This window comes from Myodes glareolus, chromosome 1, assembly GCF_982192425.1.
Source record: "Myodes glareolus chromosome 1, mMyoGla1.1, whole genome shotgun sequence".
NCBI classification, from domain to species: Eukaryota; Metazoa; Chordata; class Mammalia; order Rodentia; family Cricetidae; genus Myodes; species Myodes glareolus.
Window position 1 is genome coordinate 114930633 of NC_142026.1, and position 26956 is coordinate 114957588.

At 39.8% G+C, this 26956-nt stretch overlaps 1 protein-coding gene across 2 annotated transcripts in view; it reads left to right on the forward strand.

Annotated features, from left to right (window-relative positions):
• Nucleotides 1–22744, forward strand: part of Pex7 (peroxisomal biogenesis factor 7) — a 70570-nt gene extending 47826 nt beyond the window's left edge. The window contains exons 9-11 of one of the 2 annotated variants that reach the window (XM_087911556.1): nt 4111–4210; nt 19075–19173; nt 21568–22744. In XM_087911556.1, the coding sequence (XP_087767682.1) occupies nt 4111–4210; nt 19075–19134 (160 nt within the window). In that variant the 3' untranslated portion in view covers nt 19135–19173; nt 21568–22744. The remainder of the gene's footprint in view (nt 1–4110; nt 4211–19074; nt 19174–21567) is intronic. The other variant, XM_085688943.2, reaches the window with a different exon arrangement.
• Nucleotides 22745–26956: the final 4212 nt, after the last annotated feature.

The window sequence follows — 26956 nt, forward strand, 5'->3', positions numbered from 1 at the left end:
GGTTGGACCCAGACCTCACATCAATGCTAAGTGCATGCTCAACCTCTGAACTAACTTCCTAGTTCTTTGGCAATTAAAACTAGAATGGGGAGCCGTCCATTCCATCTGTCAGTCTGTTCCATTGAGTTGTGAGCTGCAGGAAGACTGAGCCATATTTCTTTGGCTTACGGTGCTTAGCATCATAATATACATGTAGTAGGGCCTATAGATTGTTGATAAATTATTAAATGAATAGAAAAGATGTGTGACATTGTATGATCATTGTTCTGGAGACTACTTGGCCATTATCAACACAAATGGAGGTGATTCAGTAGTGCTATTTAAAATTGTGAAAATACAGTTATAACTAAAATATGGGCAACACACTGAAAATAGCCAAAACTTGTCCCTGTCTTTATTTATTTTTTTAAGTGGAAGCAGAGTCATAAAGAATTGGTAGCTAACTCACAGGCTGTAGTTGGTCAAGGGAAAGGGTGAGGTTTAAGAATACTTTGTTTTTACTGATTTCATCTGTGGCCTAAACTTCAGAAGTATTACTATAGATATTTTAGATTACATTTCAGTGAAACAAAGTAGCTTCTGCTTAATTCTTGAAATAGTTTTGATGTTCTATTGAATAGTGCTTTATACTGCTTTGTTGAAGAGCTGTGGCGTCAAGACAAAAAGTAACTTGTAATATGATCTCCAATTTCAATGAGAAATGTTCTACAGTTCTGTCATATTTTAATCATTGGAGTCTCTGTCCAGTATTTACTTCCCATCAGAGAGCCTAAATAGTCAGTGATTTTATCAGCCTAGAGACAAAAGGGCACCAACTGGTGTATATGCTGCACCAAAACAAACATTTCGCTTGAAAACAGTGTGTCTTATCTGCCCAGCTAATGGTGTCTATGGGCTGGATTCTACCAGAAAAGGGCAGGGCAGCCCCTGATCTGTTGTGGTGAAGCCTTGAGTCCAGGAGAAATCTGCAAGGAAAAAGCAGCTGCTCACATATTGCACAATGAGGAAACCTGGAGAAACACACACTTGCCTCTCATAACTCACTCTTTTTAGTGGAGCTTGAGTGGAGATAAGTGTAGCCATTCTGGAAGTGTGCTTACTGAAATACCCACTATGGCTGCTATTACAGGTATTGCTTTTCCTATTGCAGAGGATTGGGGGAAGTAATACAAGTATTTCTTCTGTTATTAAAAATGTCATTTGCAATTTGAAGATAAATTATAGTCTGCTGGCATAGTATAAAATTCAGTATATCAATTTTTTTAATTGTAGTATTAAGTAGATGTGCTTTAACTTTCCTGGCTCCTGTTTTCCTCGAGGTTAAGAAAATTGAAACTTCAGAAGTGGGGTTTGGCATAGTATGCCTGTCATGTGATCCCAGCACATAGGAAGTGGGGACAGCATACACACCTGTCATGTGACCCCAGCACATAGGAAGTGGGGACAGCATACACACCTGTCATGTGATCCCAGCACATAGGAAGTGGGGACAGCATACATACCTGTCATGTGATCCCCAGCACATAGTGGGGATAGCATACACACCTGTCATCGTAGTGCATAGGAAGAAGCAGGAGGATCAGGAGTTTAAGGCTAGCCCTAGATATATAGTCAACTCAAGGCTACCCTGGACTACATGAAATCTTGTCTCAGAAAACTGAAGAGATACAAGAAAGTAGAAGAGAAAAGAAACTAGAAGCCATACTTCTACATGTTTAGTAAATCCTTCACAGACTCATTTGCTGGTGGATTACAATCTTCACTTAATTTTTACCCCAGTGTTTCTCATGTATGCTCTTGATATTTTTTTGTTTGCTTGGTTGGTTGTTTTTTTTTTTTTTTTTTTTTTTTGGTGGTGGTGGCTTGGTTGTTTTGGTATTTTACTTAGGACTTTTAGTTGTTTTTAAGATTGTAGGAACTTTAACATGTTTTTTGTTTGAGGGATTTTTTTTTAATAAATTCACAGATACATGATAGATAACCCTGCTTTTATGGTGACTGTGATGAGGTTTAGGACTCTGAGGCCTCTAAGGCCTATTTACTTGCATGCTGAGCATATCTGAATCGCCTTTGTTGAAGTCTCTCAACCCCCTCACACTTGCAGTCATTTGGATGGCTCCACACATGTGTCCTTGGTAGGCATTTTCTTTTTCATGACGCCCACTCTCATTGTCGTGCAGCGTTACTTCAAGTGGCTTTCAGCAGCTATAACAAATTGTATTCTGGGAACCTGTTGCTCATTATCTTTGCAAACTTCTAATATAAGAAGCCAATTATTGCAGTATATATAAAGGTGGTTCGACTTCCCCAATCTCCTGAAATAAACCTAAATGCACAGACCAGAGAGCTGAGTACCTAGGTTATGTCAGGTGACCACTAAAGATCCTTTGGTGATGCCTATGGCCGACAAGTGGCAGCTGGTGACACATCTCTGTGGACTGAAGATGTCTTAACAACAGTTTCATTATAAACCATAGTCTTGTCTATAACTTCCCAACAGAGACTTTCTTACTGAGTGGTCGATGAGCAGTGTGCTTGTAGATGCAAATTTAGGGCCTGATGATGTGTTTCTTTCCTGGGGACCACTAGGAAGCTCAGCATCCTGAAGTTTCTCCCTTTCAAACACATGTGACTTCATAGGATGTATTATTATTTATTACTCTCATTGAAGGTTCCAACTTACTTTCCTAACCTTAATTTTCCCTTAACTCATTTTTGTCATGCTAAATGCATATTTTAAAGACCATTATAAATGGTTGGAACATTGTGGATACAAGCAAAATCATCTGATTATTGTCTCAAGTAATGCAAATCAATGTGTAACTTGTTTTTAGAAACAAGACTGTACAATTACAAGTTGACTTTTGCTTATATAAACATCATTAAGATTCAGAAAATTTGATCTTGGTGCAATTCACTGTCTAGGAACAAGTATGCAAAAACAAGAAAACTATCATTAGCATTTCTGTGGTCTGTGGCTTCTACCCTCAATTTATTTTTAAAAGGCACATATTCAGAAGTAAAATTCTCTCCCTAAATATTCTGTAGCTCTCAGTAATCAGATAAATGAGCTATTTGTTCAGTATCTCTCTGGTATCCACACAGGAGATTATCCATAGCAAGAGTCCTTTTCAGAACTTAATAGGGCCAGCACTGTGTTTATTAGGGAAATAATACCACCAGGTTAAACAAACCGTGACTATTGGTTCTGTATGTTTGCTCTCTTTCAGAGGGACCAGCCCAACCTTCAGTGTGCTGCATGTTGTACATCATTAGAAAAGCTGAATTAGGAGATGATTCCTAGGATTCTGAATATGCTGTTTTTATAGCATGTTTAGAATAAATAGAAAGATGTTAGGCGGATAAAGCTTTAAGAAACTCAAGTACTATTTTATGTATTGAAAATAGAGCATAATTTTCTGAACAACAGAAATCAGAGCTGTATTATGGTAAATATTGTCATTCTCAGTTTATAAAGGAGAAGTAGAATATAAAATATTGGCTTGACTCTGGAAATGACATTGATGGGGAATCTCTAAGATAGGCTATGCCTGAAAGAGAGTTTCAGCATGTACAGTGGTGTTCACAAGAGGGCAGATTCATTTTACAGAAATTGAATTGCTGTTGAAATGTAAATTAAACCTGAGTGCTTTTCATGCTACTTGTTAAGAAATGAAATAGAATTTAAAAATCACAAAATGTTAAGAGTTCATCTGATCCGATACTCGTGTCTTCAGGCGTGATTGCTTTTAGAAACGCCTATGAAAGAAAGCAGTGTCTCTCATTCCCAGCGCCTTGGACAGTTTAACAATTCAGCTTCTAAACAAAAACTTTTTAAGCTTCCTTTTTACAAGCTATCAAAATGAGAACACAGTAATTTTAAACAAATACTTGGCAGATGGTAATTCTGTTTTGTTCTTTGATCTAATAGACTGGAATACATGCTTTCCTTATTAGATACTTTATGTAAATCAATAGTGGGGCCTGCACTTATGAATTAGTTGAGCCTGTTGTGATAAAAATCTTTCCTGTGCCATATATCTATTTGTTAATAGAAGTGTTTTAGACTCGCATTTTCTTTTTATCTCCTCTTTCTTTTTATTGTTACAGATTCTGGAATTTTTCAAAGTCTGATCCACTTCTGGAAACAGTGGAGCATCATACAGAGTTTACTTGTGGCTTAGATTTCAGTCTCCAGAGTCCCACTGAGGTAATGGGTGCAATTTCATGGCTTTTCTTTCTGCACAATTAACTGCTAGCTCTACACGTGGAAAGTGTGGCCCTCAGGGTGGCTCCCTGTGGAGCATGTGGCCCTTAGGGAGCACTCACTCAATTAACCCGACCTTTGCACTTCCCTGAGTGCTAAGAGGGTATTGCAGGAAAGTGGCCGCAGCTCTCCTGAAAAGCCTGTCTAGCCGTGCTGGGGTGTTTGCCCCTTTGGTTGTCACAGGCAGTCTGTCTTGTCTGTCTCTGATGGTCTTGGATAATTAAAGGGGGGGAGGGAGAGTCTGACTTCTCTGACAGGAAAAGGAGCCTTCCCTCAAAATGCCATATCCAAAGTGCTGTAGAGTTTCTTTGGCCTGTTCCTGAAGCAGCAGGAAAAGGGAAAGATGAAATGGAGTGCTCTGTCCCCAGAGCTTGGCAGGAGTCGGGGGCCTGTGGTCCTGGCTGCAGCACTAAGCAATCAGACAACTGGCAGATGGGTTCTCTTTGGACTCTCACCCATCTCCACACTCCAGGCCCAATGGGAGGCTTCCGATGGAGAAGAAAGCAGAAGAGAAGTTCTGCTTTACTTAATAAACTTTGTATTTTTCTTCTTCTGTTCTCTTGAGAGCTTGCGATATTTTTTCAGAGTTCATTAAAAATCCTATTGTTTTAGCATGAGGAATTTTAAGGTCAGGTTGGGACGCCATCACATGCTGAGGAATGAGGGGCATCGAGCATAGGCTGAAAGGGTGTAGGCAAGAAACCATGATGGGTGGGGCCTGATGCTGGTGAAAGTTTGGCTTTTGTACTGAATTTTAAAGTTAAAATGAAAATCCCCCTTTTCACCACTGTACAGCCAACTTGAAGTAAGCACCTAGCCTTATTTTATTTTAGGAACTTAATGATAGGATTCTAAGTTTAAAATAGTCCCGAGACACTTTCAGACATTTAAGTTACCACTAAAATAATTGTTTTAAACTGACTTAATAACCTATCAAAAAAAGAAAATGGAATGGAATTGTCTTTAGTGTAAATATAATACTCCTTTAATGATCCGGCTCCTTTTCTGAGAAACATTATTATTGATATTTTTAAAGATGATAATTGTGCTGGGTGGTGATGGCACATGCCTTTAATCCCAGCACTGGGGAGGCAGAGGTTGGTGGATCTCTGTGAGCTCAAGGCCAGTCTGGTCTACAAAGCGAGTTCCAGGTCAGCCAGGGCTACACAGAGAAACCCTGTCTTGAAACGACAGAAATAAAGGTAATTGCAGTTACTTGCTATTCTAATTTTGAAAAGGCTATAATATACTATTGAAACGAGGCAATACTAAAGGATCAGATACAAATGTACATTGAATATCCATTGTTACATAGTTTTATTTCCTGTTCTCTGTGAGACCTGGGCCAGGACCGTGGTGGCACCTGCAGCTCCTCTGTGTCCTTGGTTGTAGTGGCTCCTCACGCCTGAAAAGATCTCTCATAGACCAGGTTATTAAAAGTGACAGGAGGTTTATCAATCAACCACAGCAGTAAGATTTTATTGCAAAGCCACCTATTCTCTGTAGCCTGGCAATTGGCATGTGTCAATAACCTTTGATTAACCAAATTCCATTTATATTAAGTAAGTATAGTTCCTGTTGAGAGCAGCTAGGAGTGGAGAAGCAGGATCTTTAACTTGTAACCCACAGTTCAGATGTGCCAGACATGATACCCTAGAAACAGAAGTGCCTGTTTCTCTCTCTCGCTCCCTCACTACCCCCCTCATTTTAACATTTCTCTTGCTGGTTAAACCACTCTACAGTTAATAGCTTAAAACAGTTGTTCTGTTTGCTTGCAGGTTTGAGTCAGCCATTTGGGCCCATCAGTTCTTGTGTTGGTCTCACCTGGGGCCCTCATATGGTTCCTGACAGCTGGCAGCTTACGTAGAGCAGGGTGACGTGTGGTGACCTTATTCACTTCTGTCTGGCAGTGCCAGTTACCATATGGGCCATGAGTCCTCTGGAGAAGCCCAGCTTCAGTCACATACCACTCTGTGCACTCCAGCTGTGAGGGGCTGCAAAGAATTTGTAGTTACAGAAAGTTTGCCATGTTCACCATTGTTGAGAGTTTTGATCTCCCTTAATTACCCTTCTTGAATTTGTGTGGCCAAATTCATTGATTGCAAGTCAGTACAATTTTACCCTTTGTTCATATTTTGTTCTCTTATAAAGTGCCTCTCACCTCTTAGTGTCTTTCCAGAGCTACTCAATGTCTTGTGATCTAGCAATGATGGCACCTTGCCGATTGTTCTCTCAGGATTGTGTGAGTCATATTTATAATCCTTGTTCTTTTTAGTGTCTCCGTTCTTAAAGATCTGAAAAAAATAGGTCCAAAGGTGTTCTTACACCACCTTTCTTCTCGACAGAGTGTAAGATCTTCTCTTTAAAGGCTTCAAACCTGACAAATAAATGTCTAGGGGTGCTCTTTCAGGACAATTGCTGAGAAATACTCTGTGTCTTCGCTTGTTAACTAGCTTAGTTACTGTCACTTAAGACATTTTTTCTTTGATATTTTTCTGTCTGATCATGATTCATACAGTTCTTGCATTTCCTCTTTCTTCCTTTACCCTCATTATGTCTGAATGGGAGAGCCCTTTCCTGTTGTTAGGTCTGGGACACTTGGCCTGTAATATGCCCACTTACATAACTGAAATTCTCTTTCTGTATTAATTTATCTTTAGAACTCCAGCCTTTGTGCTCTGCAGCATCTCTGCTGATCTTTTGAATGCTCAGTGATGCTTTCACAGAGTGTAAGCCAGGTGCAGATTTAGGAATTTTTACACATTCTTTCCACAATTCTTTCTCCCGTCAGGATTTTTTTTTATTGTTTTTATTGAGCTATATATTTTTCTCTGCTCCCCTCCCTTACCTCTCCCCTCCCCTTCTATCCTCTCCCATGGACCCCACACTCTTAATTTATTCAGGAGATCTTGTCTTTTTCCATTTCCCATGTAGATTAGATCCATGTAGTATGTCTCTCTTAGGGTCCTCTTTATTGTCTAGGTTCTCTGGGATTGTGAATTGTAGGCTGGTTTTCTTTGCTTTATGTTTAAAAGCCAGTTATGAATGAGTACATATTATATTTGTATTTCTGTGTATGGGTTACCTCACTCAATATGATGTTTTCTAGATCCATCCATTTGCCTACAAATTTCAAGATGTCATTATTTTTTCTGCTGTATAGTACTCCATTGTATAAATGTACAACATTTCCTTATCCATTCTTCAGTTGACGGGCATTTAGGTTGTTTCTAGGTTCTGGCTATGACAAACAATGCTGCTGTGAACATAGTTGAGCACATGTCCTTGTGATATGATTGAGCATCCTTTGGGTATATACCCAAAAGTGGTATTGCTGGGTCTTGAGGTAGATTGTTCCCTAATTTTCTGAGAAGTTGCTGCACTGATATTCAAAGGGGCTGTACCAGCTTGCATTCCCTCCAGCAATGCAGAAGTGTTCCCTTTACCCCACAGTGTCTCCAGCATAAGTTGTCATCAGTGTTTTTGATCTTAGCCATTCTTACAGGTATAAGATGGAATCTCAGAGTTGTTTTATTTGCATTTCTCTGATGACTAAGGATGTTGACCATTTCCTTAAGCGTCTTTCAGTCATTTTAGAATCCTCCTGTTGAGAGTTCTCTGTTTAGGTCTGTACCCCATTTTTTATTGAATTATTTGTTCTTTTGATGACCAATTTCTTCAGTTATTTGTATATTTTAGAGATCAGCCCTCTGTTTGATGTGGGGTTGGTGAAGATCTTTTCCCATTCTGTAGGCCGTTTTGTCTTGTTGACCATGTCTTTTGCTTTATAGAAGCTTCTCAGTTTCAGAGGTCCCATTTATTGATTATTTCTCTCAGTGTCTGTGCTGCTGGGGTTATATTTAGGAAGTGGTCTCCTGTGCCAATGCGTTCAAGTGTACTTCCCACTTTCTCTTCTATGAGGTTCAGTGTGGTTGGTTTTATGTTGAGGTCTTTGATCCATTTGGACTTAAGTCTTGTGCATGGCAATACATATGGATCTATTTTCATTATTCTACATGTTAATATCCAGTTATGCCAGCACTATTTGTTTAATATGCTTTCTCTTTTCCATCTTTGTTGTTCGTAGGTGTGTGAATTAATATCTGGGTCTTTGATTCAGTTCCATTGGTTCTCCTGTCTGTTTTTATGCCAATACCAAGCTGTTTTCAGTACTGTAGCTCTGTATTAGAGTTTGAAGTTGGGGATTGTGATGCCACAGAAGTTCCTTTATTGTGTAGGATTGTTTTAGGTATCTGGGGTTCTTTGTTTTCCATATGAATTAGAGTATTGTTCTTTCGAGGCCTGGGAAAAATTTTGCTGGGATTTTGATGGACATTGCATTGAATTTGTAGATTGCTTATGGTAAAATTACCATTTTTACTATATTAATTCTGACTTACCCAAAAGCATGGGAGCTCTTTCCATTTTCTAGTATCTTCTTCAATTTCTTTTTTCAAAGATTTAAATTTGTCATACATGTCTTCCACTTGTTTGGTTAGAGTTACTCCAAGATATTTTACGTCATTTGTGGCTATGGTGGAGGGTGAGGTTTCTCTAATTTCTTTCTTAGTCCATTTGTCATCTGTGTAAAGGAGGGCTACTAATTTTTTTGAATAAATCTTGAATCCTGCTACATTACTGAAATGTTTATGAATTGTAGAAGTTCCTTGGTAGAATTTTTGGGTTGCTTATTAAACTATCTTATCATCAGCAAATAGTGAGAGTTTGACTTCTTCTTTCCCAATTTGTGTCCTCTTGCTCTCCTTTTGTTTCCTTATTGCTCTAGCTAGGACCCTAAGTACTATATTGAATAGATAGAGAGAGAGTAGACAATCTTGTCTTGTTCCTGCTTTCAGTGGGACTGCTTTGAGTTTCTCTCCATTTAGTTTGGTATTGGCTGTTGGACTGCTGTATATTGCCTTTTTTATATTTAGGTATGTTCCTTGTATCCCTACTCTCTCCACAACCTTTATCACGAAGGTATATTATATTTTGTTGAAGGCTTTTTCAGCACGTAATGAGATGATCATGTGTGGTTTTTTCCAGTTTGTTTATATGGTAGATTATATTAACAAATTTTCATATGTTCAACCATCCCTGCATCTCTGGGATGAAGCTGACTTGATCATGGTGGATGATTTTTCTGATTGTTCTTGGACTTGGTTTGCTAGTATTTTATTGAGTATTTTTTGCATCAGTATTCATGAGTGAGATTGGTCTGTAGTTCTCTTTCTTACTAATGTCTTTATGTGGTTTGGGTATTTGTAGCCTCATAAAAAGAGGTTGACAATGTTCCTTCTGTTTCTATTGTGTGGAACAATTTGAGGAGTATTGGTATTAGTTCTTTGCAAATCTTACAGAATTCTGCACTGAAACCATCTGGCCCTGCGCTTTTTTTGGTTGGAAGATATTTGACGACTGTTTCTATTTCTTTTTCAGTTATAGGTCTATTTAATTTGCTTATCTGGTCTTGATTTAATTTTGGTAAGTGATATTTATCCAGAAAATTGTCCATTTTCTGTAAGTTTTCCAATTTTGTAGAGTACAAGTTTTCAAAATATGACCTAATAATTCTCTGGATTTCCTCCATTCCTGTTGTTATGTCCCCCTTTTTCTTTCTGAGTTTGTTAATTTGGATATTCTCTCTCTGCCTTTGGTTAGTTTGGATAAAGGTTTGTCTGTTTTGTTGATTTTCTCAAAGAACCAACTCTTTGTCTCATTGATTCTTTGTATTGTTTTCTTTGTTTCTATTTTGTTGATTTCCTATCTCATTTTGATTATTTCCTGCCATCTAGTCCTCCTGAGTGTCCTGTGTGAGTTTGCCTTTTTTTTGTTCTAGAGTTTTCAAATGTTCTCTTAACTCACTAGTCTGCAATTTTTTTCAGTTTCTTTATGTAGGCATTTAGTGCCATGAACTTTTCTCTTAACACTGCTTTCATTGTGTCCCATAAATTTTGGTATGTTGTGTGATCATTTTCATTGAATTTTAGGAAGTCTTTAATTTCTTTCTTGACCCACTGATGATTCAGGTAAGCATTGTTTAATTTCTATGTGTTTGTGGGCTTTCTGAAATTAGTCTTGCTATTGAATTCTAATTTTACAGCTTGGTGATCCAGTAAGATACATGGGGTTCTTCTAATTTTTTTATATTTGTTGAGGTTTTCTTTGTTACCTAGCATGTGGTCAGTTTTTGAGAAGGTTCCATGAGAGGGTGCTGAGAAGAAGGAACATTCTTTTATGTTTGGATGGAATGTTCTATAGATGTCTGTTAAGTCCATTTGAGTCATAACATCTGTTAGTTCCCTTATTTCTCTGTTAATTTTCTGTCTGACTGACCTGTCCAGTGGTGAGATTGGGGTGTTGAAGTCCCACTATTAATGTTTGGGGTTTAATGTATGATTTTAGCTTTAGAAGTGTTTCTTTTACGTATGAGAGTACCCTTGTATTTGGAGCATAGATGTTCATTCAGTATTGAAATTTCCTCTTGATGGATTTTTCCTGTGACTAATATGAAATATCATTCTTCGTCTCTTTTGATTGATTTTAGTTTGAAGTCTATTTGTTAGCTGTTAGGATAGCTTGTTTCTTAGGTCAATTCGATTGGAAAATCTTTTCCCAACCGTATAGTCTGAGACAATGTCTGTCGTTGAGGTTGAGGTGTTTTTCTTGTATGCAGCCGAAGGATGGATTCTGCTTTTGTATCTAATCTGTTAGCCTGTGTCTTTTTATTGGTGAGTTTAGTCCATTTATATTAAGGGGTATTAATGATCAATAATTGTTAGTTCATGTTATTTTAGTTTTCGTTTTTTGGTGATGTTATTGTGTGTGTTTTCCCCTTATTTGGGATTTGCTGCTGTGAGTTCTGTGATTTTGTAGATAAAGCCAACTTCCATGGGTTGGAGTTTTTCTTCTTTGTGTAGTGCTGGGTTTGTGGCTAGGTATTGGTTAAATCTGATTCTGTCATGGAATATCTTGTTTTGTCTGTCTATGGTTATTGAAAGTTTTGCTGGGTATAGTAGTCTGGGCTGGCATCCATGACCTCTTAATGTCTGCATAACTCTTGACCAGGACCTTCTGGCTTTCATTGTTTCCATTGAGAAGTCATGTGAAATTCTGATAGGTCTGCTTTTATATGTTACTTGGCCTTTTTCCTTTGCAGCTCTTAATATTCTTTCTTTATTCTCTATGGTTAGTGTTTTGATTATTATGTGGCGAGGGAACTTTTTTTTTTTTTGAGCCAGTCTATTTGGTGTTCTGTAAGCTTCTTGTATCTTCATATAGATATCTTTCTTTAGATTGGGAAAGTTTTCTTCTATGATTTTGTTAAATATACTTTCTGTGCTTTTGAGCTGGACTTCTTCTATACCTATTATTCGTAGGTTTGGTCTTTTCATGGTGTCCCATATTTCCTGGGTATTTTGTGTTAAGCTTTTTTTAGATTTAATGTTTCTTTGACTAATGAGTCTATTTTTCTCTATTGAATCTTCAGTGCTTGAGGTTCTCTCTTCCATCTCTTATATTCTGCTGTTTATGTTTGCATATGATTCCTGATTGTTTTCTCATAATTACCATTTCTATAATTTTCTCGGTTTGCGTTTTCTTTATTGTCTTTATTTCCATTCTCAGGTCTTGACTAGCTTCTTTTATCTGTTTGATTGCTTTTTCTTGGTTTTCTTTAAGGTCTTTGTTGATTTCTTCCAATTTTTCATTTGTCTTTTTCTCCATTTCTTTGAGGGAATTTGTCATTTCCTCTTTATGGGCCTCAGACATTCTTCTAAAGTTATTTTTTAGGTATTTTTTTTGTTTCATCTATATTGGAGTGTCTAAGTCTTTCTGTTTTAGTTTTTGTTGGTGTAGTGTTGCCCTTTGTGGAGTTGAGTGTGTTCTTACCCTGTCTACCCATATTTTCCTCTGATTGGTGTAGTTGGGACTGTGTCTCTGGTGTTCAATCTTCCAGGTGCCCGTGGCTCTAAGGCTCAGATGGTTGATCCTCATGGTGCAGTTAGGGCCATGGTTTCAGTCACCCCAGAGGTCACTCGGTGTTCCCAGAGGTCACTCAGTGCTCCTGGGGTTTCTCTGCAATCTCTAGGGTCATTCTGACCTACTCCTGGAGGTTGCTTGCTTGGGGCTGTTCCTGCTGAGGTTGCTGCCTTGGGCCTGCTCAGGCAGAGGTTGCTGGCTCAGGCGTGTTCCCACAGATGTTTCTGGCTTGGGCCCGGTCCTGCAGAGGTTTCTGGCTTGGGCTTGATCCCTCGGTGGTTGCTCCCTTGTACCTGTTCCATGGAGATCACAGCAGCTTCAGGCCAGCTCCTGTGGAAGTCATTGCTTCAGACCTGTTCTGGTGGAAGTCACTGGCTGAGTTTGCTGTCTTAGGCCTGTCCCAGTGGAGGTTGTTGGCTCAGGTCTGTTCCCTTGGGAGTCGCTGATTCACGCCTGGCCCTGCAGAGGTCTCAGGCTCAGGCGTGCTCCCTCAACAGTGGCTCCCTTGTACCTGTTCCTCTGAAGGATGTTGCCTGGGGCCTGCTCTTGTGGAGGTTGCTAGCTCAGGCCTGTTGCCACAGATGTCCCTGACTTGGACCTGCTCCCATGGAGTTCCCTGGCTTCGGCCCTGTCCTACAGAGGTCTCTGTCTCTGGCCTGCTCCCTCAATGGCTGTTCCCTTGTTTCATTAGGATATTTTAACATGAACATTATTAGTTCATTTTAATAAAATTAACTATTTTCTCATGGTGAAATTCAGGTAATTACTGCCGAGAAATTGCCTCAGTCATATTGCTTGTAGGGCATCTTTTTGATTAATGATTGATGTGATAGGCCCCAGCCCACTGTGGGCAGTGCCATCTCTAGTCAGGTGGTTCTGGGTGATAAAAGAAAGCAGGCTGTGTAAGCCACAGGGAGCAGCCAGCAAGCAGCATTTCTTTGTGGTCTCTGCTTCAGCTCCTTCCGCCAGGTCCCTGCCGTAGTTCCTGCCCTGAATCCCCTCCATGCTGGACTATAAACTGTAAGCTAAAATAAACCCTTTCCTCCCTAAAGTTGCTTTTGTTCAGTGTCTTATTACAGTAATAGAAAGCAGGACAATACACCAACTAATCTTAGCGCCCTCCCCAACCAGGGAGCTAGGCACCAGCAGCCCTGTACTACTTTTTGCTGGTGTCCATTCAGCTTCTCACACCTTTCAGCTCTTCTGTCATTCCTCTTGTGATGTCGAATGCTCTTGTTCTTTTCTAATAGTCTAGTTTTCATTAGCCTGCCTCTTCAGGCAGCTTCCAATCTACCGCCTTACCCAGTCTGTCTTCCATCAGTTACAGACACCCTTCCCCATCTTTCCCATCTGCTATTTAAAAGTCTTCTTGCTTTCTTATCTTTTTTTTTCAGGACAGTGTCTCTGTCTCTCTCTGTCTCTCTGTCTCTGTCTCTGTCTCTCTGTCTCTCTCTGTTTGTGTATGTGTGTATGTAGTTCTAGTTGTCCTGGAACTCACCTGTAGAGCAGGCTGATCTGAAACCCAGAGATCTGTCTGGTTCTGCCTCCCAAGTGCTGGAATTAAAGGTGTGCGCCGCCACTGGCCGTTATGTCTTTAAATGTATATCCAGTTTCTTTCTTACTTCCAGAAACAGCTGTTCTCCAATAGCCCCATTTTTTTCTCTTAAATTATGACTTTATCATAATTTAATGATCAGATAAATCAGAAAATCAGAGTTATGATTTTCTCCCGAGGAATAGCTTCAGCTTGGGGCTATCATTTAGTCCTGCGCTAGTTATTTGACTCGTTTCCCCAGTTACTTTCACTGTGTAATCTGCGTGTCTTGCTTTTGCTCCAGAATTCCTGACCTGGTCAATGATTGAACAGTGGAGCCTATCTAGAAACCTGAAAGTCATCTGAATTTGCTTGTTTCTTTGCATTCCCTAATTCAGCTTGGCATCACATCTGTGATTTTACTTTACCAGTGTCTCTAAAGCATGCTATAGAATACTAGAGTGTGAAAACCCCTATCTCTTGACTCAGGAGGACCAATGGGATTACTGCTAGCTTGTCTATACTGTTGGGAGTGTGTTAGCTCTGTTGTACAGTGCTAATGGTAGATTATAGGCCAGTCTTGATTTGTAGACCCACAAGTTAAAGTTGTCATTACGTCATCTTTGCCTAGAAACCTTTAATGGAAATCTTTAGAGCAGAATCTGAACTTTTAATATTTATCTCTTAGATGTGCTATAAACTGTGTTCCTTTCTAATTTTGGTTCTTACTTTCCTATGCAGCCCTGTTGCAGACCAATTGTATTTTATTATTTGTTATTCCTAAATTCCCTCACTGTCCTCCACCCGCCTATAACACTGTATTTCTACCTTTCGCCATCCAGGATGGTGATGTTCTTTCTACCATTTTCCCTCCTTTATTTTTTAATTTAGAAATAATTGTTTTAAATTTTAAAACATATTTTGAGTGTAAACTAAATGGTTTGACGTTAGAAGCGACATAGCAGAACAATGTGAAGTACTAGATATTTGTGCTGTGTCAATGAGTGAGTGAGTGAATCTAGAATCCTCTTCAGAGCATATTAGTCAACTCTTTACTTTTGCATAAATACCGTAATGATGAACATGAGGCTCATGAAGTTGAGAGTCTCCGTTTCCCCAGTCTTGTACGGAGAGCCTGGAGGATTCCTGGAGAGCAGCTGGTCTTCTGTCTGTGTTGGAAGCCCTAAAAAGCCGATGGTTCTGTCACCAGCAGAGGGGTCAGCACAGCAGGATGAGCCTGCTAGCAGAGTGGGAAAAGCCGTCAAAAGCAACTTTCCCTCTTCTTGTCCTTTGACTGGCAGCCACGAGAAGGTGGTGCGCACATTTAGGGTCTTATCCTGCTTCAAAAGAGTCCTTCACAAGAGTGGTGAGTGGCTAATGTGTTAATTGATTCTAGACCCCATCAAATTGACAGCCAAGATCATCACATGGTAACAGTGATTGAGCTGCCTTTTCAAAACGTGAAGTTGACCATTAGTGATTTTTTTCCAAAACCCTTTTTCTACATGTCTCTGTTAGTTCTCTTTATTCTTGCTAAGGAGGCCATATGTCATGCAGATAATTACAGTAGATGGAGCAAGTTTCCCAAGGGCAAAAGCAATTGCCCACAAAATTGAGAGAAAATATTATAGTGATAAATAGGAAATGGAAAAGTTGTCAGTAAATTTCTTGATGAATCTGTGGTGATTCTTTATTACATGAATGGCCACATCACCTTATCTGAGATGAATTGCTGTGTCAGTGGCATGTGAATTTTAATAATTAATAAAATCAAAGATATAAATTCATTTTCTATTGCTCATGTTTGCCATTTCCAGTGTAGTTTCATTCTCTACAAGTTGAATCCATAGCACTGTTAGTATTACATGTGTCCTCTGGTTTTAATTATTATTTTATGTATTTTGTTATTTTATGTGTATGGCTGTTTGTATATCTGTGTACCACATGTGTACATGGTGCCCACCGAGACCAGAAGAGGGTGTCTGACACTTGAGACCGCAGTTTTAGATGGTGGTGAGCTGCTCAGTGATGCTGGTCTAACCCTCTGAAAGAATGGCTCGTGCTGTTAAGTGAGGAGCTATTGCTAGCCCTGCTCTCTCATATTTTATTTGTTCTACTAAAGATGAGTCTTTTTCATGAACTCTTTATTGAACACATTTGTTTCACTCATATCTTTGGATCTGTGTAGCATGTCTCCTCATTAGCACACAGGAAGTGCTGAAATATTTATCAATATCATTGATCTCAAGCATTCTATCTCTAGTGATGTTGTGATGTATATGCCATTAGCATATTTAGCTAGTATTGATGAACAATTAATTTCCATTATTTTGATAATGCTTCATTGAATGTTCTAAAGAAATTGACCATTTAGTACAATAGTGGGAATTTCTTACTTCTATAGCATAACATTTTTAAAATTAGAAATACCTACTTTAATGCATAAAAGTGAAAATGAGATCATTACAGTGGAACTTACATGGCATAAATCATAAATCCTTTAAATTATTTTCACTACCTTGGGAGGCTGCAAGTTTTGAAAAGAATGGAAATGGATTAATTTCTTCAAATTTTACAGTAAGTACAAAAATGTAGCAATTTGACAAATCACCATTTTACCTGTAATGTTGACATGTCAATTCTGAGTTCTTCTGTATATGGGGCTCAGGTTAAATAGATCCACAAGCGCTAAGGGATGAGTTCAAGAATACATTTCCACTTGGGATACCTGGGTGGAGGCTGTGGAACCTGAGGCTCTTACCCTTGAGCATCCATATATACTTACCCTGCAAGGAAAGTGGGTCAGAGAGAGACATGCCATGCAGCCAGCCCCTGGGAACCCTGAAGCATATTCAGAAGGTTTTCATCAGAAAGTTAGTTGCTGACTCGGAGCTGGAGGTTTTGGAGGTTTGGCTTTTCCTTCAGTCTTCCTTATCCCCTGACCAGACATTTCCCTTTTCCCACTGACCCCGGCTCAGCAGACGCCTACATGTGCTTTCTGGCTAGTCTTCCACATTAAGAAGAGCTTAAATAGTTTACGCCTATCCGTGAATGCTGTGAGAAACTAGTCAGTCCTCCAGCATGTTTCTGTGTCTCTGGCTGACACAAAGCACACTGTGCAAGTCTCACGGTGTGTTCACCCTGTCTGAAGCTGGTGTTTCCTCAAGAGCAGATTTTGCTTTTTGTTAGTTTGAAGTTTACTAACTCATTATATATTTCACTTGGCACTGTGGGCTAATATACAAATCACCACAGGCCAGTTAGAACCCAACAGAGTCCAATAGTATTATATAATAAACCTCAGATAAGATAAATAGCAACATTAACTTGTTATAACTTAAATTATTGTTAGTAACAATTGTTACTATAGCTTAAATAGTTGGTAGTGTTGCCCCATGTTTTTGAGTGCCAGTTCTGGATTTAGCTTATGCAGAATAGGAGGAAGATGCAGACCTGGGTTTTAGGAGTGCTTTGGGGAGGGCTGGGGTGTTCCTGAAGACTGTTCATGCTTCGTCTTTTTTTTTTTTTTTTTTAAATACAGAGACTGGCTGTACTATGCCAGAACACCACCAGATTCACAATTCTGCCTCTGGAATTACAACTCTCTTCCTTGTCAAACTTAGATTTTTAAATGAAAATATTGCATATATTGTTTGCCATTACATCAGCGACATCCACCGCTACCTCTTCAAAGAGGGAAGAGAATTCTTCCCTAAGTATCTATTGAATAATTCTGACAAAATTTGTAGTTGTTGGGGAGGAGATATATACTTTGACAATTTGTTTTGTTTTGTGTGAAACAGAGTCTTACGTAGCCTGAGAGTTGAACTTAAGCTCAGTAGGTAGCTGAGGATGACCTCGAACTCCTGATCTTCTGCATCCTGAATGCAGAGAGGTGTCATAGATGTGAGCTAATTCCCAAATTTGAGTTTCTTTTAGTCAACAACAAAAAGTTTCTACAAATAAAGTTCTCCCCCAAAAAAACTATGCCTTACTTAAGTGCCAAAAACCCAGTTAAGGAAATTGTTGTCCACTGTGCTCTGTGTCTGAGGCTTTCAGTCCCAGCTGCATATTAGCTATTTATTTCTGCAGACGACTTTCCCACACAGCTGGAGGATGGTCTTCATTTACAGTTTTTAGGTCAGGAGTTATAATCTTAAAATTATTGATCCGCGACTCCAGAATGTATACACAGCATATTTCTCCTCCTAATGTTTGAAATCTGTTAAGGACTTGGGTTTGAAGACTCTTAGCTATGTGTCAACCCCAAGTGATACTGTTCCAAAGGCCCCACCTGAGAACAAGGCTAGGGTAGTGGGAGCGGCTCAAAGGCCTCATCTGATGCACACCTGTGCAGGCCCTGTGCACACTGCCCCATTCTCTGGGTGTTTATGTGTGTACCAGCTCTGCTGTCCAGAAGGCCTCGATTCCTTGGTCTCCTCCATCCCCTCTGACTCTTGCACTCTCTCCGTCTCCTCTTCTGCCGTTCCTTGAGCCCTGAGGGGAAGGATTTGATTCCTTTTAGGAATCTTTCGGTCTCTTCATAATGTCTGGCTGTGGGTCTTTGTGTTTGTTCCCATCTGTTGCAGGAGGAAACTTCTCCGATGATGACTGAGCAAGGCACTGATGTATAACAGAATGCCATTAGGAATCATTTTATTTCTATGTCCTTGTAGCAGAACAGCAGAGTTTGGTTTTCCTAGGTCTAATCTAATCTCAGGTTCTTGGCCACCCAAGCATAGTGCGTATGGGGAGCCATCTCGTGGAGTGGACCTTAAATCAGCTTAAATCAGATAGTTGGTTATTCCTACATGTTTTCTGCTGCTATTACACCAGCATATCTTGCAGGTAGGTCACTCTTATAGAGTGAAAGGTTTAGCTTTGTTCGTGTTTGATGTGGGAAGTATATGTGTTGCTTTTATTGGTTAATAAATAAAGAAGTTGCTTTGGTCTGTGATAGGGCCGAGTAGAGCTAGGCGGGAGAACTAATCTAAATGCTGGGAGAAAGAAGGCAGAGTCAGTGAGAAGCCATGGAGCTGCCCACAGGAGACAGATGCCTCCACCGGAGCCTGCCATCTGAGTCCGTTGAAACTTTGGCGGTAGGCCACGACCTCGTGGTGATGCACAGATTACTGGATAGTTAGGGTATAGAGCTAGCTAGAAATAAGCTTAAGCTGTTAGCCAAACAATATTTCAAATAATAGAGTTTCTATGTGATTATTTCTGTTCTGGGCATCTGGGAAACAAATGAGCAGCCTTCTTCCAACAGGTGTTTGTATTTCTCTTTTGGTAGCATGCAGAGTACCTTCCTGTACCAAAGATGCTAGAATGTAAAGCTGAAGCCTCTCTGTAGTCACCAGCTTGAGTTCTCCATGTTCAGTGAGTTCTGTAGGTAGGTAGTGTCATCAGTAATAGGGCCTTGCTGTCAGTGTGTGGATAGCACCAATAGCCTTGACTGTAGTCTAGGTTGTTTGGGGGTTTCCATGAGATGTCTTGGGATAAGAACTCATTTAGACTTTAACCATTCCTGATACTGGAATTTTGGTCATGAGTGATGTCTTGTCGAGGCTCTGTCTTCCCCATTATTTGGCAGTTTCATTTAGATTATCTTCATGTATGTATGTATATATGCATGTATGTGTGTATATGTATGTATGTATTATAGGAAGCTTCTACTATATTAAGTTTCCATTCCACTCCTCAAATGGGTTTAGCTGTCCATCCCTTCAATAGTGGTTTCTACTTTAGAAATCTTTGTCTTTTTGTCAGCCTTTATTATGAGCAGTTTTAGCATACTGTTTAGGTTGGCCATAGATGGGTGCTGTGAAATACTAAGATAATTAACCCCTTATTGACTGCAGGCCTTGGGTATTGACCAGCAGCCATCTGGTATTGATGATAACTCATGAGAAGCTCCCCAAGAGGCTACTACAGTGCTGTCCATGGAGACTCGGGGGCTTGTGTTTCTCAGTAAATACTGGATTTTTAAACCTTATATTTATTATAAATATGTTTCAATTTGTAGAACTTAGTAAATGACAGAGGAATGCCATACTTATTTGCATTAATTTAAATAACTATATAGTCCCTTATCATTAAAGTTTTTATCTTTCTTATACTACTATTCAAGTATAGTCTTATGAACATTTGTTAATTCAGTGACCTTGACATTTTTCTTTTTTTTTTAAATTTTTCTTTCTATTTTTTTTTTATTTTTTCATTCAAAAATATACACTTCCTCCCCTCCTCCCATTCCCCTCCCGCTGGCTCCCCCACTCACTCGCCTCCCTCCCCTTCCCTCCTTAAGAGAGGGCAGGCTACCCTGCCCTGTGGGAAGTCCAAGGCCCTCCCCCTTACATCCAGGCCTAGGAAGCTTTGCATCCAAATAGACTAGGGTCCCAAAAAACCTGTACATGCAAGTCCCAGTGCCTTTATCAATGGCTTCTCAGTCAGCCCCCATTGTCAGCCACATTCAGAGAATCCGGTTTGATCACATGCTCATTCAGTCCCCTGTCCAGCTGAATTTGGTGAGCTCCCGTTAGAACAGGCACACTGTCTCAGTGGGTGGACCAACCCCTCACGGTCCAGACTTCCTTGGTCATCTTCTCCCTCCTTCTGCTCTTCAACTGGACCTTGGGAGCTCAGTCTGTTGCTCTGATAAGGGTCTCTGTCTCTATCTCCATCTGTAGCTGGACGAAGATTCTATGGTGATATTCGAGATAATCATCAGTGTGATGGTGGGGCAAGGACAGTTCAGGCACCCTCTCCTCTGCTGCCCAAGGACCTAGCTGAAGACATCCTTGTGAACACCTGGGGTCCCCTCTAGAGCCAAGTCTCTTGCCAACCCTAAAATGGCTCCCTAAATGTAGATATCTTCTTCCCTGATCCTATATCCGCCCTTCCTCCATCTCCACCCTCCCACTCCCCCAAGCTCTCCCCAGAGACCTTAACATTTTTTAATTATTATAAATCGTGACTAAGTAAGAAATTGAATTGAAGAGGAATGGATTGGGATTCAGAAACACAATTTATAGATACTTTGTATTCAAAAACCTCATTTTTTTGAATCTTTTTTTTGTGATATAGTTGGTGTTTGCCTGAGAGTCTCAACATTTGAAAACATGTATTTAGGAGTAAATTAATATTTGTATCCTACAGTGTCAAATCTGACTTTAAGGCTAGGCAAGTAATGATAGACAATTTGCCCTTTTTAAGGGACCGTTTTTAGAGGTTTTAAGCGCTGGCTTCAGCTCTGGGCCTTCAGTTGGAATGCCATGGCTCTGTGAAGGCTTTTGACACTGGTGCAGCTGCTTCCGGTTTCTAGAGTGTATTCCAGACTAACCTCACAAGTGCCATTTTGTCACATTTGTCCACCCCAGCTTATACCTTCCGGCATGTATTCAGATCTATATGGATATTGTTCCATCATGCTTTATTGCTCTCTCCCTATACCTTTGCTGTCAGAAAAACATTAGACTGTCTGTTGAGCAAATAGTCTCATTTCTCAGGCTAGAAGTACATCTTTCAACATTGTCTCAGGAGGCAAGGAATTATATAGCTCTCTAGTGAAGAAGGGAATGCCCAGGCAGCTTCAATCATTTGGAAACAGTCCCCAAAACATATCTTTAAAAGAGAACTTTCAATCAGAAACAGATCCCTGTGTATTTTATTTAAAATGATGATTAGTAGTAAGTGACCCACATGCTAAGTGATCGGGGCTGGCATCTGCTGCCGGCTTTCTCTCTGTGCACCTGTATGCTTTTCTGACTTTGCTTGTGTTTTGTAGGTAGCTGACTGTTCCTGGGATGAAACCATAAAGATTTATAACCCTGTTTGTCTCACGGTTCCTGGCTAAGATATGCCACCCTAGTCTGAACTGGGATATTGACCGATGAACTACTTAACAAAGCATTAATTACCGAAAGGATATAAATCAGGCCTTTATAGATTCTAAGATTTCAGAATTTTCAAACTTTCTTTGAAATCAGTTTTAAGGCAGCTGATAAAGACATTGTATTATATTGTAAGACATAAGCCATATTTTCTGTAATCATAAAGAATAATTATTGTTATGACATATATTGTAATGTCTATTAAAATGTTATCTCTGTATTGTAAAATGGACAAAAATATGGGAGGTTAGTAGATTACATGGACAGTAATATATTTCATTTCAAAATTTGTCATTTTGAATGTAAAATATGACCATTCTTATCGATAAATATAAAAATAAACTGCATTTCATGATTGTATATCATTTTGTGACATCCTAATGTGGTTGCCTTTTAAAAATGTATTCTGTATGTAGATATATTCTTGTATTTAATGTAGATGTAACTTATGTTTATTTGTGATCTCTAATGTAGATTTACATTATTTGGCAGTTATTTACTGAGCATCTACCATGTGTCTGATATATACTCAGAGGGGAGTTCTTTCAGGATGGTGCTGTGCTGTAAACTGTAGAGTGCCGTGAGTTAGCAGCTTACTTTTAAATTTGTATTTAAATCCTTTTAGGTAATGTACCCATGACATTTTTTCTCTTCCCACTTCTTCACTATCAGAACTTTTAGCCAGATGTGGCAGCACACACCTATAATTCCAGGCCTTGGAGAACTGAGGCAGGAGGATTGCAAGTCTCAGGCCAGCTTGGACTACCTAATGAGACCTTGTCCATCTCTTATCTCTCCCCCCACCGCCCCACCATGCCCTGATCCTACTAAGTCTTCTAGTTAATGCACATTAAAGTGGCTTTAAATTATACCCTAAACCCTCCTGGCTACCTCCCTTAATGAAGAAATTACAAATGTGGTTGGAAAACCTTAGAGTGAAAGTTAGTAGAACAAAGCATTTTGCATAGCTCGTATTTTATATGCCAAATATGCTTTATAGAAATGGCAGAAATTCTGATTCTTAAACCTTCGAGAATATTAATTTTAATAAATATTTATTCTGAGTGTGAATGTATGTGTGTACATGGGTGCCATATGAGTGTGGCAGTCACAGAACAACTTTCAGGAGTAGGTTCTTAGTTTTTACCGTGTAGGTCTTGATGGAAGTTGGATTGTTAGACTGGGTGGTCAGCACCTTAATTCTCCAAACTAGCTCATCAGCTCTTGAATTAGAAGATGAGAAGATCCCTCATGCTTGTGAACTGGAAGAGTCAATATTGTAAAGATGACCATCCTACCAAAAGCCGTTTACAAACTGAACTCAATCCCAGTCAAAATCTCTGTTACATTCTTCACAAAAATAGAAAAAAAATACAGTACAAAACAAACAAAAAACAAACAATCCAAGTTTATAGGGTAGCCAAGGCAATCCTGAGCAAAAACAACAGTGCTGGAGGGATTATTATACCAGATTCCAAGCTATATTGCATAGCTATAGTAAATAAAAAACAGCATGGTACTGGTGCAAAACCAGACACATAGATTCATAGAACAAAATAGAACACCCAAACATGAGTGCCTATAATTGCAGCCATCTGATATTTAACAAATATTCCAAAAATACACACTGGGGGAAAGACAGCATCTTTAATAAGTGGTGCTAGGAAAACTGGATATCCTAATTTTAGAACAAAATATACTTATAAAAATCAGAACAAAAATGAATCCAAGTGTATATGCCATACAAATTTATGTCTTATTCCAGAAAACATAAGATAAAGACAGCTCAAGACACAAAATAAAACAGCATAAATTTAGAAGTAGAACACGAGACAAAGTGGAGCCAGAACAGGGTTGGGAAATGCAAACCACAGAGTTCTGTAAGTTGCTACTGACTGGACCAAAGACTTGCTTTTCAGGTTTCCAACTTCATAAATGAGAAGCATGATCAGTCATGTAGCTCAGTGTCCATGGTCTGAAGACCCAGACTGTCTTATCACCAGGCCTGGCACATAGGAGACACTCAGAGTATACATGTTTACATGAATGGATCATGTCATGGCAAGGACACCTGTTGTCTTGGATCCTGAATCAGAAATACTACTAGTTCCTTTTGCAGTGGTTGGTAGTGAGCAGGGCACTCAGCTCTTCCAATTGTGACCTCGGAGTTGCATACAGCTGTCCCCCGTCCTTTCCCTCCACTGGAACTAATAGTATCTCACCAAGGTGTATCTCAATAAAGATGGGTCCACAGTGGTTATTCTGTGTTGGTAGAACCTGTAGTAAACTGTAACATGAGGACCTGCTTGTTGGGGTTTCTGTCCCACCCGGTTCCCCACAGCCGGCAAGCCCCAAAGAAAATCACACAGAGATCTCCATAAGTTATAAAACTGATTGGCCCATTAGCTCAGTCTTCTTATTAGCTCTTGTAGCTTATATTAACCCATTATATTTATCTATGTTAGCCACATGGCTCAGTACCTTTCACAGTGGGGCAGGTCACATATTGCTTCTTCGGTGATCTGGGCAGGAGTGTGGAGGGAGCTTCCTGCTTCCCAGAATACTCCTGTTCTCATCACCCTGCCTCTACTTCCTGCCTGGCCAATCAGTGTTTATTTAAAACATGATTGACAGAATACAGACAATTCTCCCACACCACTAAATCCAGATCATATTTATAATGAAATGAAGTTATTTTCTTCTTTGAATATGAAAGATTATCGTAAGAATATACCATGCATCTTTTGAAACAAAAACCTTCAGTTTTAAAAGCTAACATTAGCCAGGTGGTGGCTCACACTTTTAATCTGAACACTTGGGAGGCAGAGGCAGGTGGATCTTTGTGAGTTTGAGGCCAGCCTGGTCTACAGAGTTGAATTCCAGGATAGCCTGGGCTACACAGTGAAACCCTGTCTCAAAACAACAACAACAACAACAACAATAATAATAATAATAATAGTAAATAAAATGAAGGTTACCTTTTTCTCCCTCTCTGCTGAACTACTAGCTTCTGATATATTCTAGGGGAGGGACAGTCATTTCTTCAGTACCTACTAAAGATTCAAACAGGCTTCGGCAGATGGTTCCAGATTCTTGATCACACAAACTCAATGGGTCTCAGAAACTAAAGTCATGGATGTACGAAGGAGTGTAGTAGGGAGGAAGACTAACAGAGGTGGGAGAGAAATTGGAGGGGGTTATAATAATGATAATGCACATTATTCATAAGTGAAACTATCAAAAAAAGCCAAAAGCTCTTTTAAAAAGTTTGCCAAGTGTGATGGTGCATGCCTATAATTCCAGCACTTGAGAGGGTGCAAGAGGAGCTTGCTGCCTGGGCTATAAAGTGAGTCCCTGTTTTCAAAAACAAAAATACAAGGACAACAAAATTTCCTAGCATCTCTCCATCCATTTTCCCTGTGTTCAGGGATGTGAGTGATGTGGTGGTATAGGAGGTCCTTTTGTCTGTATGTTGATTTCATTGGTTAATGAATAAAGAAACTGACTTGGCCTGATAGGATAGAACAGAATTTAGGTAGGTGGGGAAAATTAAATGGCATGTTGGGAGAAAGGAGGCAGAGTCAAAGAGATGCCATGGATCCACCAGAGACAGACGCTGGGAATTTTACCCAGTAAGCCACTGCCACATGGCAATACACAGATTAATAGAAATGGGTTAAATTAATATAAGAGTTAGCCAATAAGAAGCTAGAGTTAATGGGCCAAGCAGGGATTTAATTAATGCAATTTCTGTGTGATTGTTTTGGGATTAAGAGGCTGGGAACTAACTAGCAGCCTCCTTGCAACATGTGAGGGCTGTTTATGCTCTGACTTTCTGGTACATAGCTCAGGTTCTCAGCATCTGTCTATGAGTAAGTATTAACCAGTTGGTTCTCGAGCTAGTATTGAAAGATGAAAAGGGGCCCAGCTGGATTCTGCTCTAAAAGTGAAGGGGCATGCTTTTTGAAACCTTGATAGCTCATGAATTCAGAAACTTTTGGATGAAAAGTCATTCTTGGAAGAAATCAGCACAGATGTCCCGATCACCTGCTGTGAGCATCCATCCTACCTGCTTTCCAGACTGCCGCTGCACCTGCTGTGAAGGACCACATGACTCATCTACCACCAGGGCAATGTGTGACATGCTCCATGTATGCAGTCCTTTTTGGGTTTGTTTGTTTGTTTTGTGTTGTGTTGTTTTGTTTGAGATGGGGTCTCACTATGTAGCTCTGGCTGTCCCGGAGTTCACTATGTGACCAGACAAGTCTTGGACTCAGAGAGTCCTACCTGTCTCTGCCTCCCGAGTGCTAGGATTAAATCTTTTTTTACTTACCTGCCCAGCGCCATGCTGCTTTCTAGACAGGGAAGCCAGGGTGTCTGGAGTCACAAGAGACAGCAAGTAATAAATAAACTGAACTGAAATCTTGCATAGCAGACTCCAAACCTTTGCCCCTGCCATATGACTGCCTTTCTAATAAGATGAGTTTTATTCCTAAGAATCAAGATGTGAGCTCTTGTGACTAGATTGTCACCATTTTGAGGGGAATAACAAAATTACATTCTCCAGCCTAAACAGTGAAGAAGTTGAGTGTAAGCCTGGGATCCTGTGGAGTCCATCTTCACTCTAGATTATATTGCTTTTGTCTTTCACACTTCTTCACTGAATCCCTTAATATTTTGGCTTTTCCAGAAATGAACCCTTAGTGATTTCTTACTAACAGATCCCTTCTTAGATGCACCAATCTCCTTAAAAGTGTTTTTGAAACTTTTATACATATGAATGAAATACTGGTTGCCTCCTGCCTTCCGCTGCATGTTCTCCCATGAGCCTGTGAATCCATTTTCTTCCAGCCAAAATCATCTTGCTCACTACACCAGCAGCTTCCTCCTGTGTGTGCTTTCTCATTAGTTGCCAAGGAAGATTCAAGTTAAACATTAGTTTAGGTCAGTTAAAGACCTACATTCAAACCCTTCTGCCCTCTCCACACACACACTGAACAGATCACTGTGTCCTGTCCCTTTACTCCTCAATTCAAGCACTATCACCCCAGCCTCTCTGAACAGTTGCCACCAGTCTCTGAGTAGCTGCTCTATTTCTAGTTCTGTACCTCCATAGCCACCCTTCTCTGTGCTGCTGCCAAAGACTCATCTAAATGTCGCCGAAGCATCTCAGTTTCAGTGTTAAACCTTTGTGCTTAGGACTGCCTACAAGAAACAGTTCAGTTCCACTAACTGGACAGCTCCGTCCCAGTGACTGCCTGTAGCAAGGCTCCTCCAGCAACA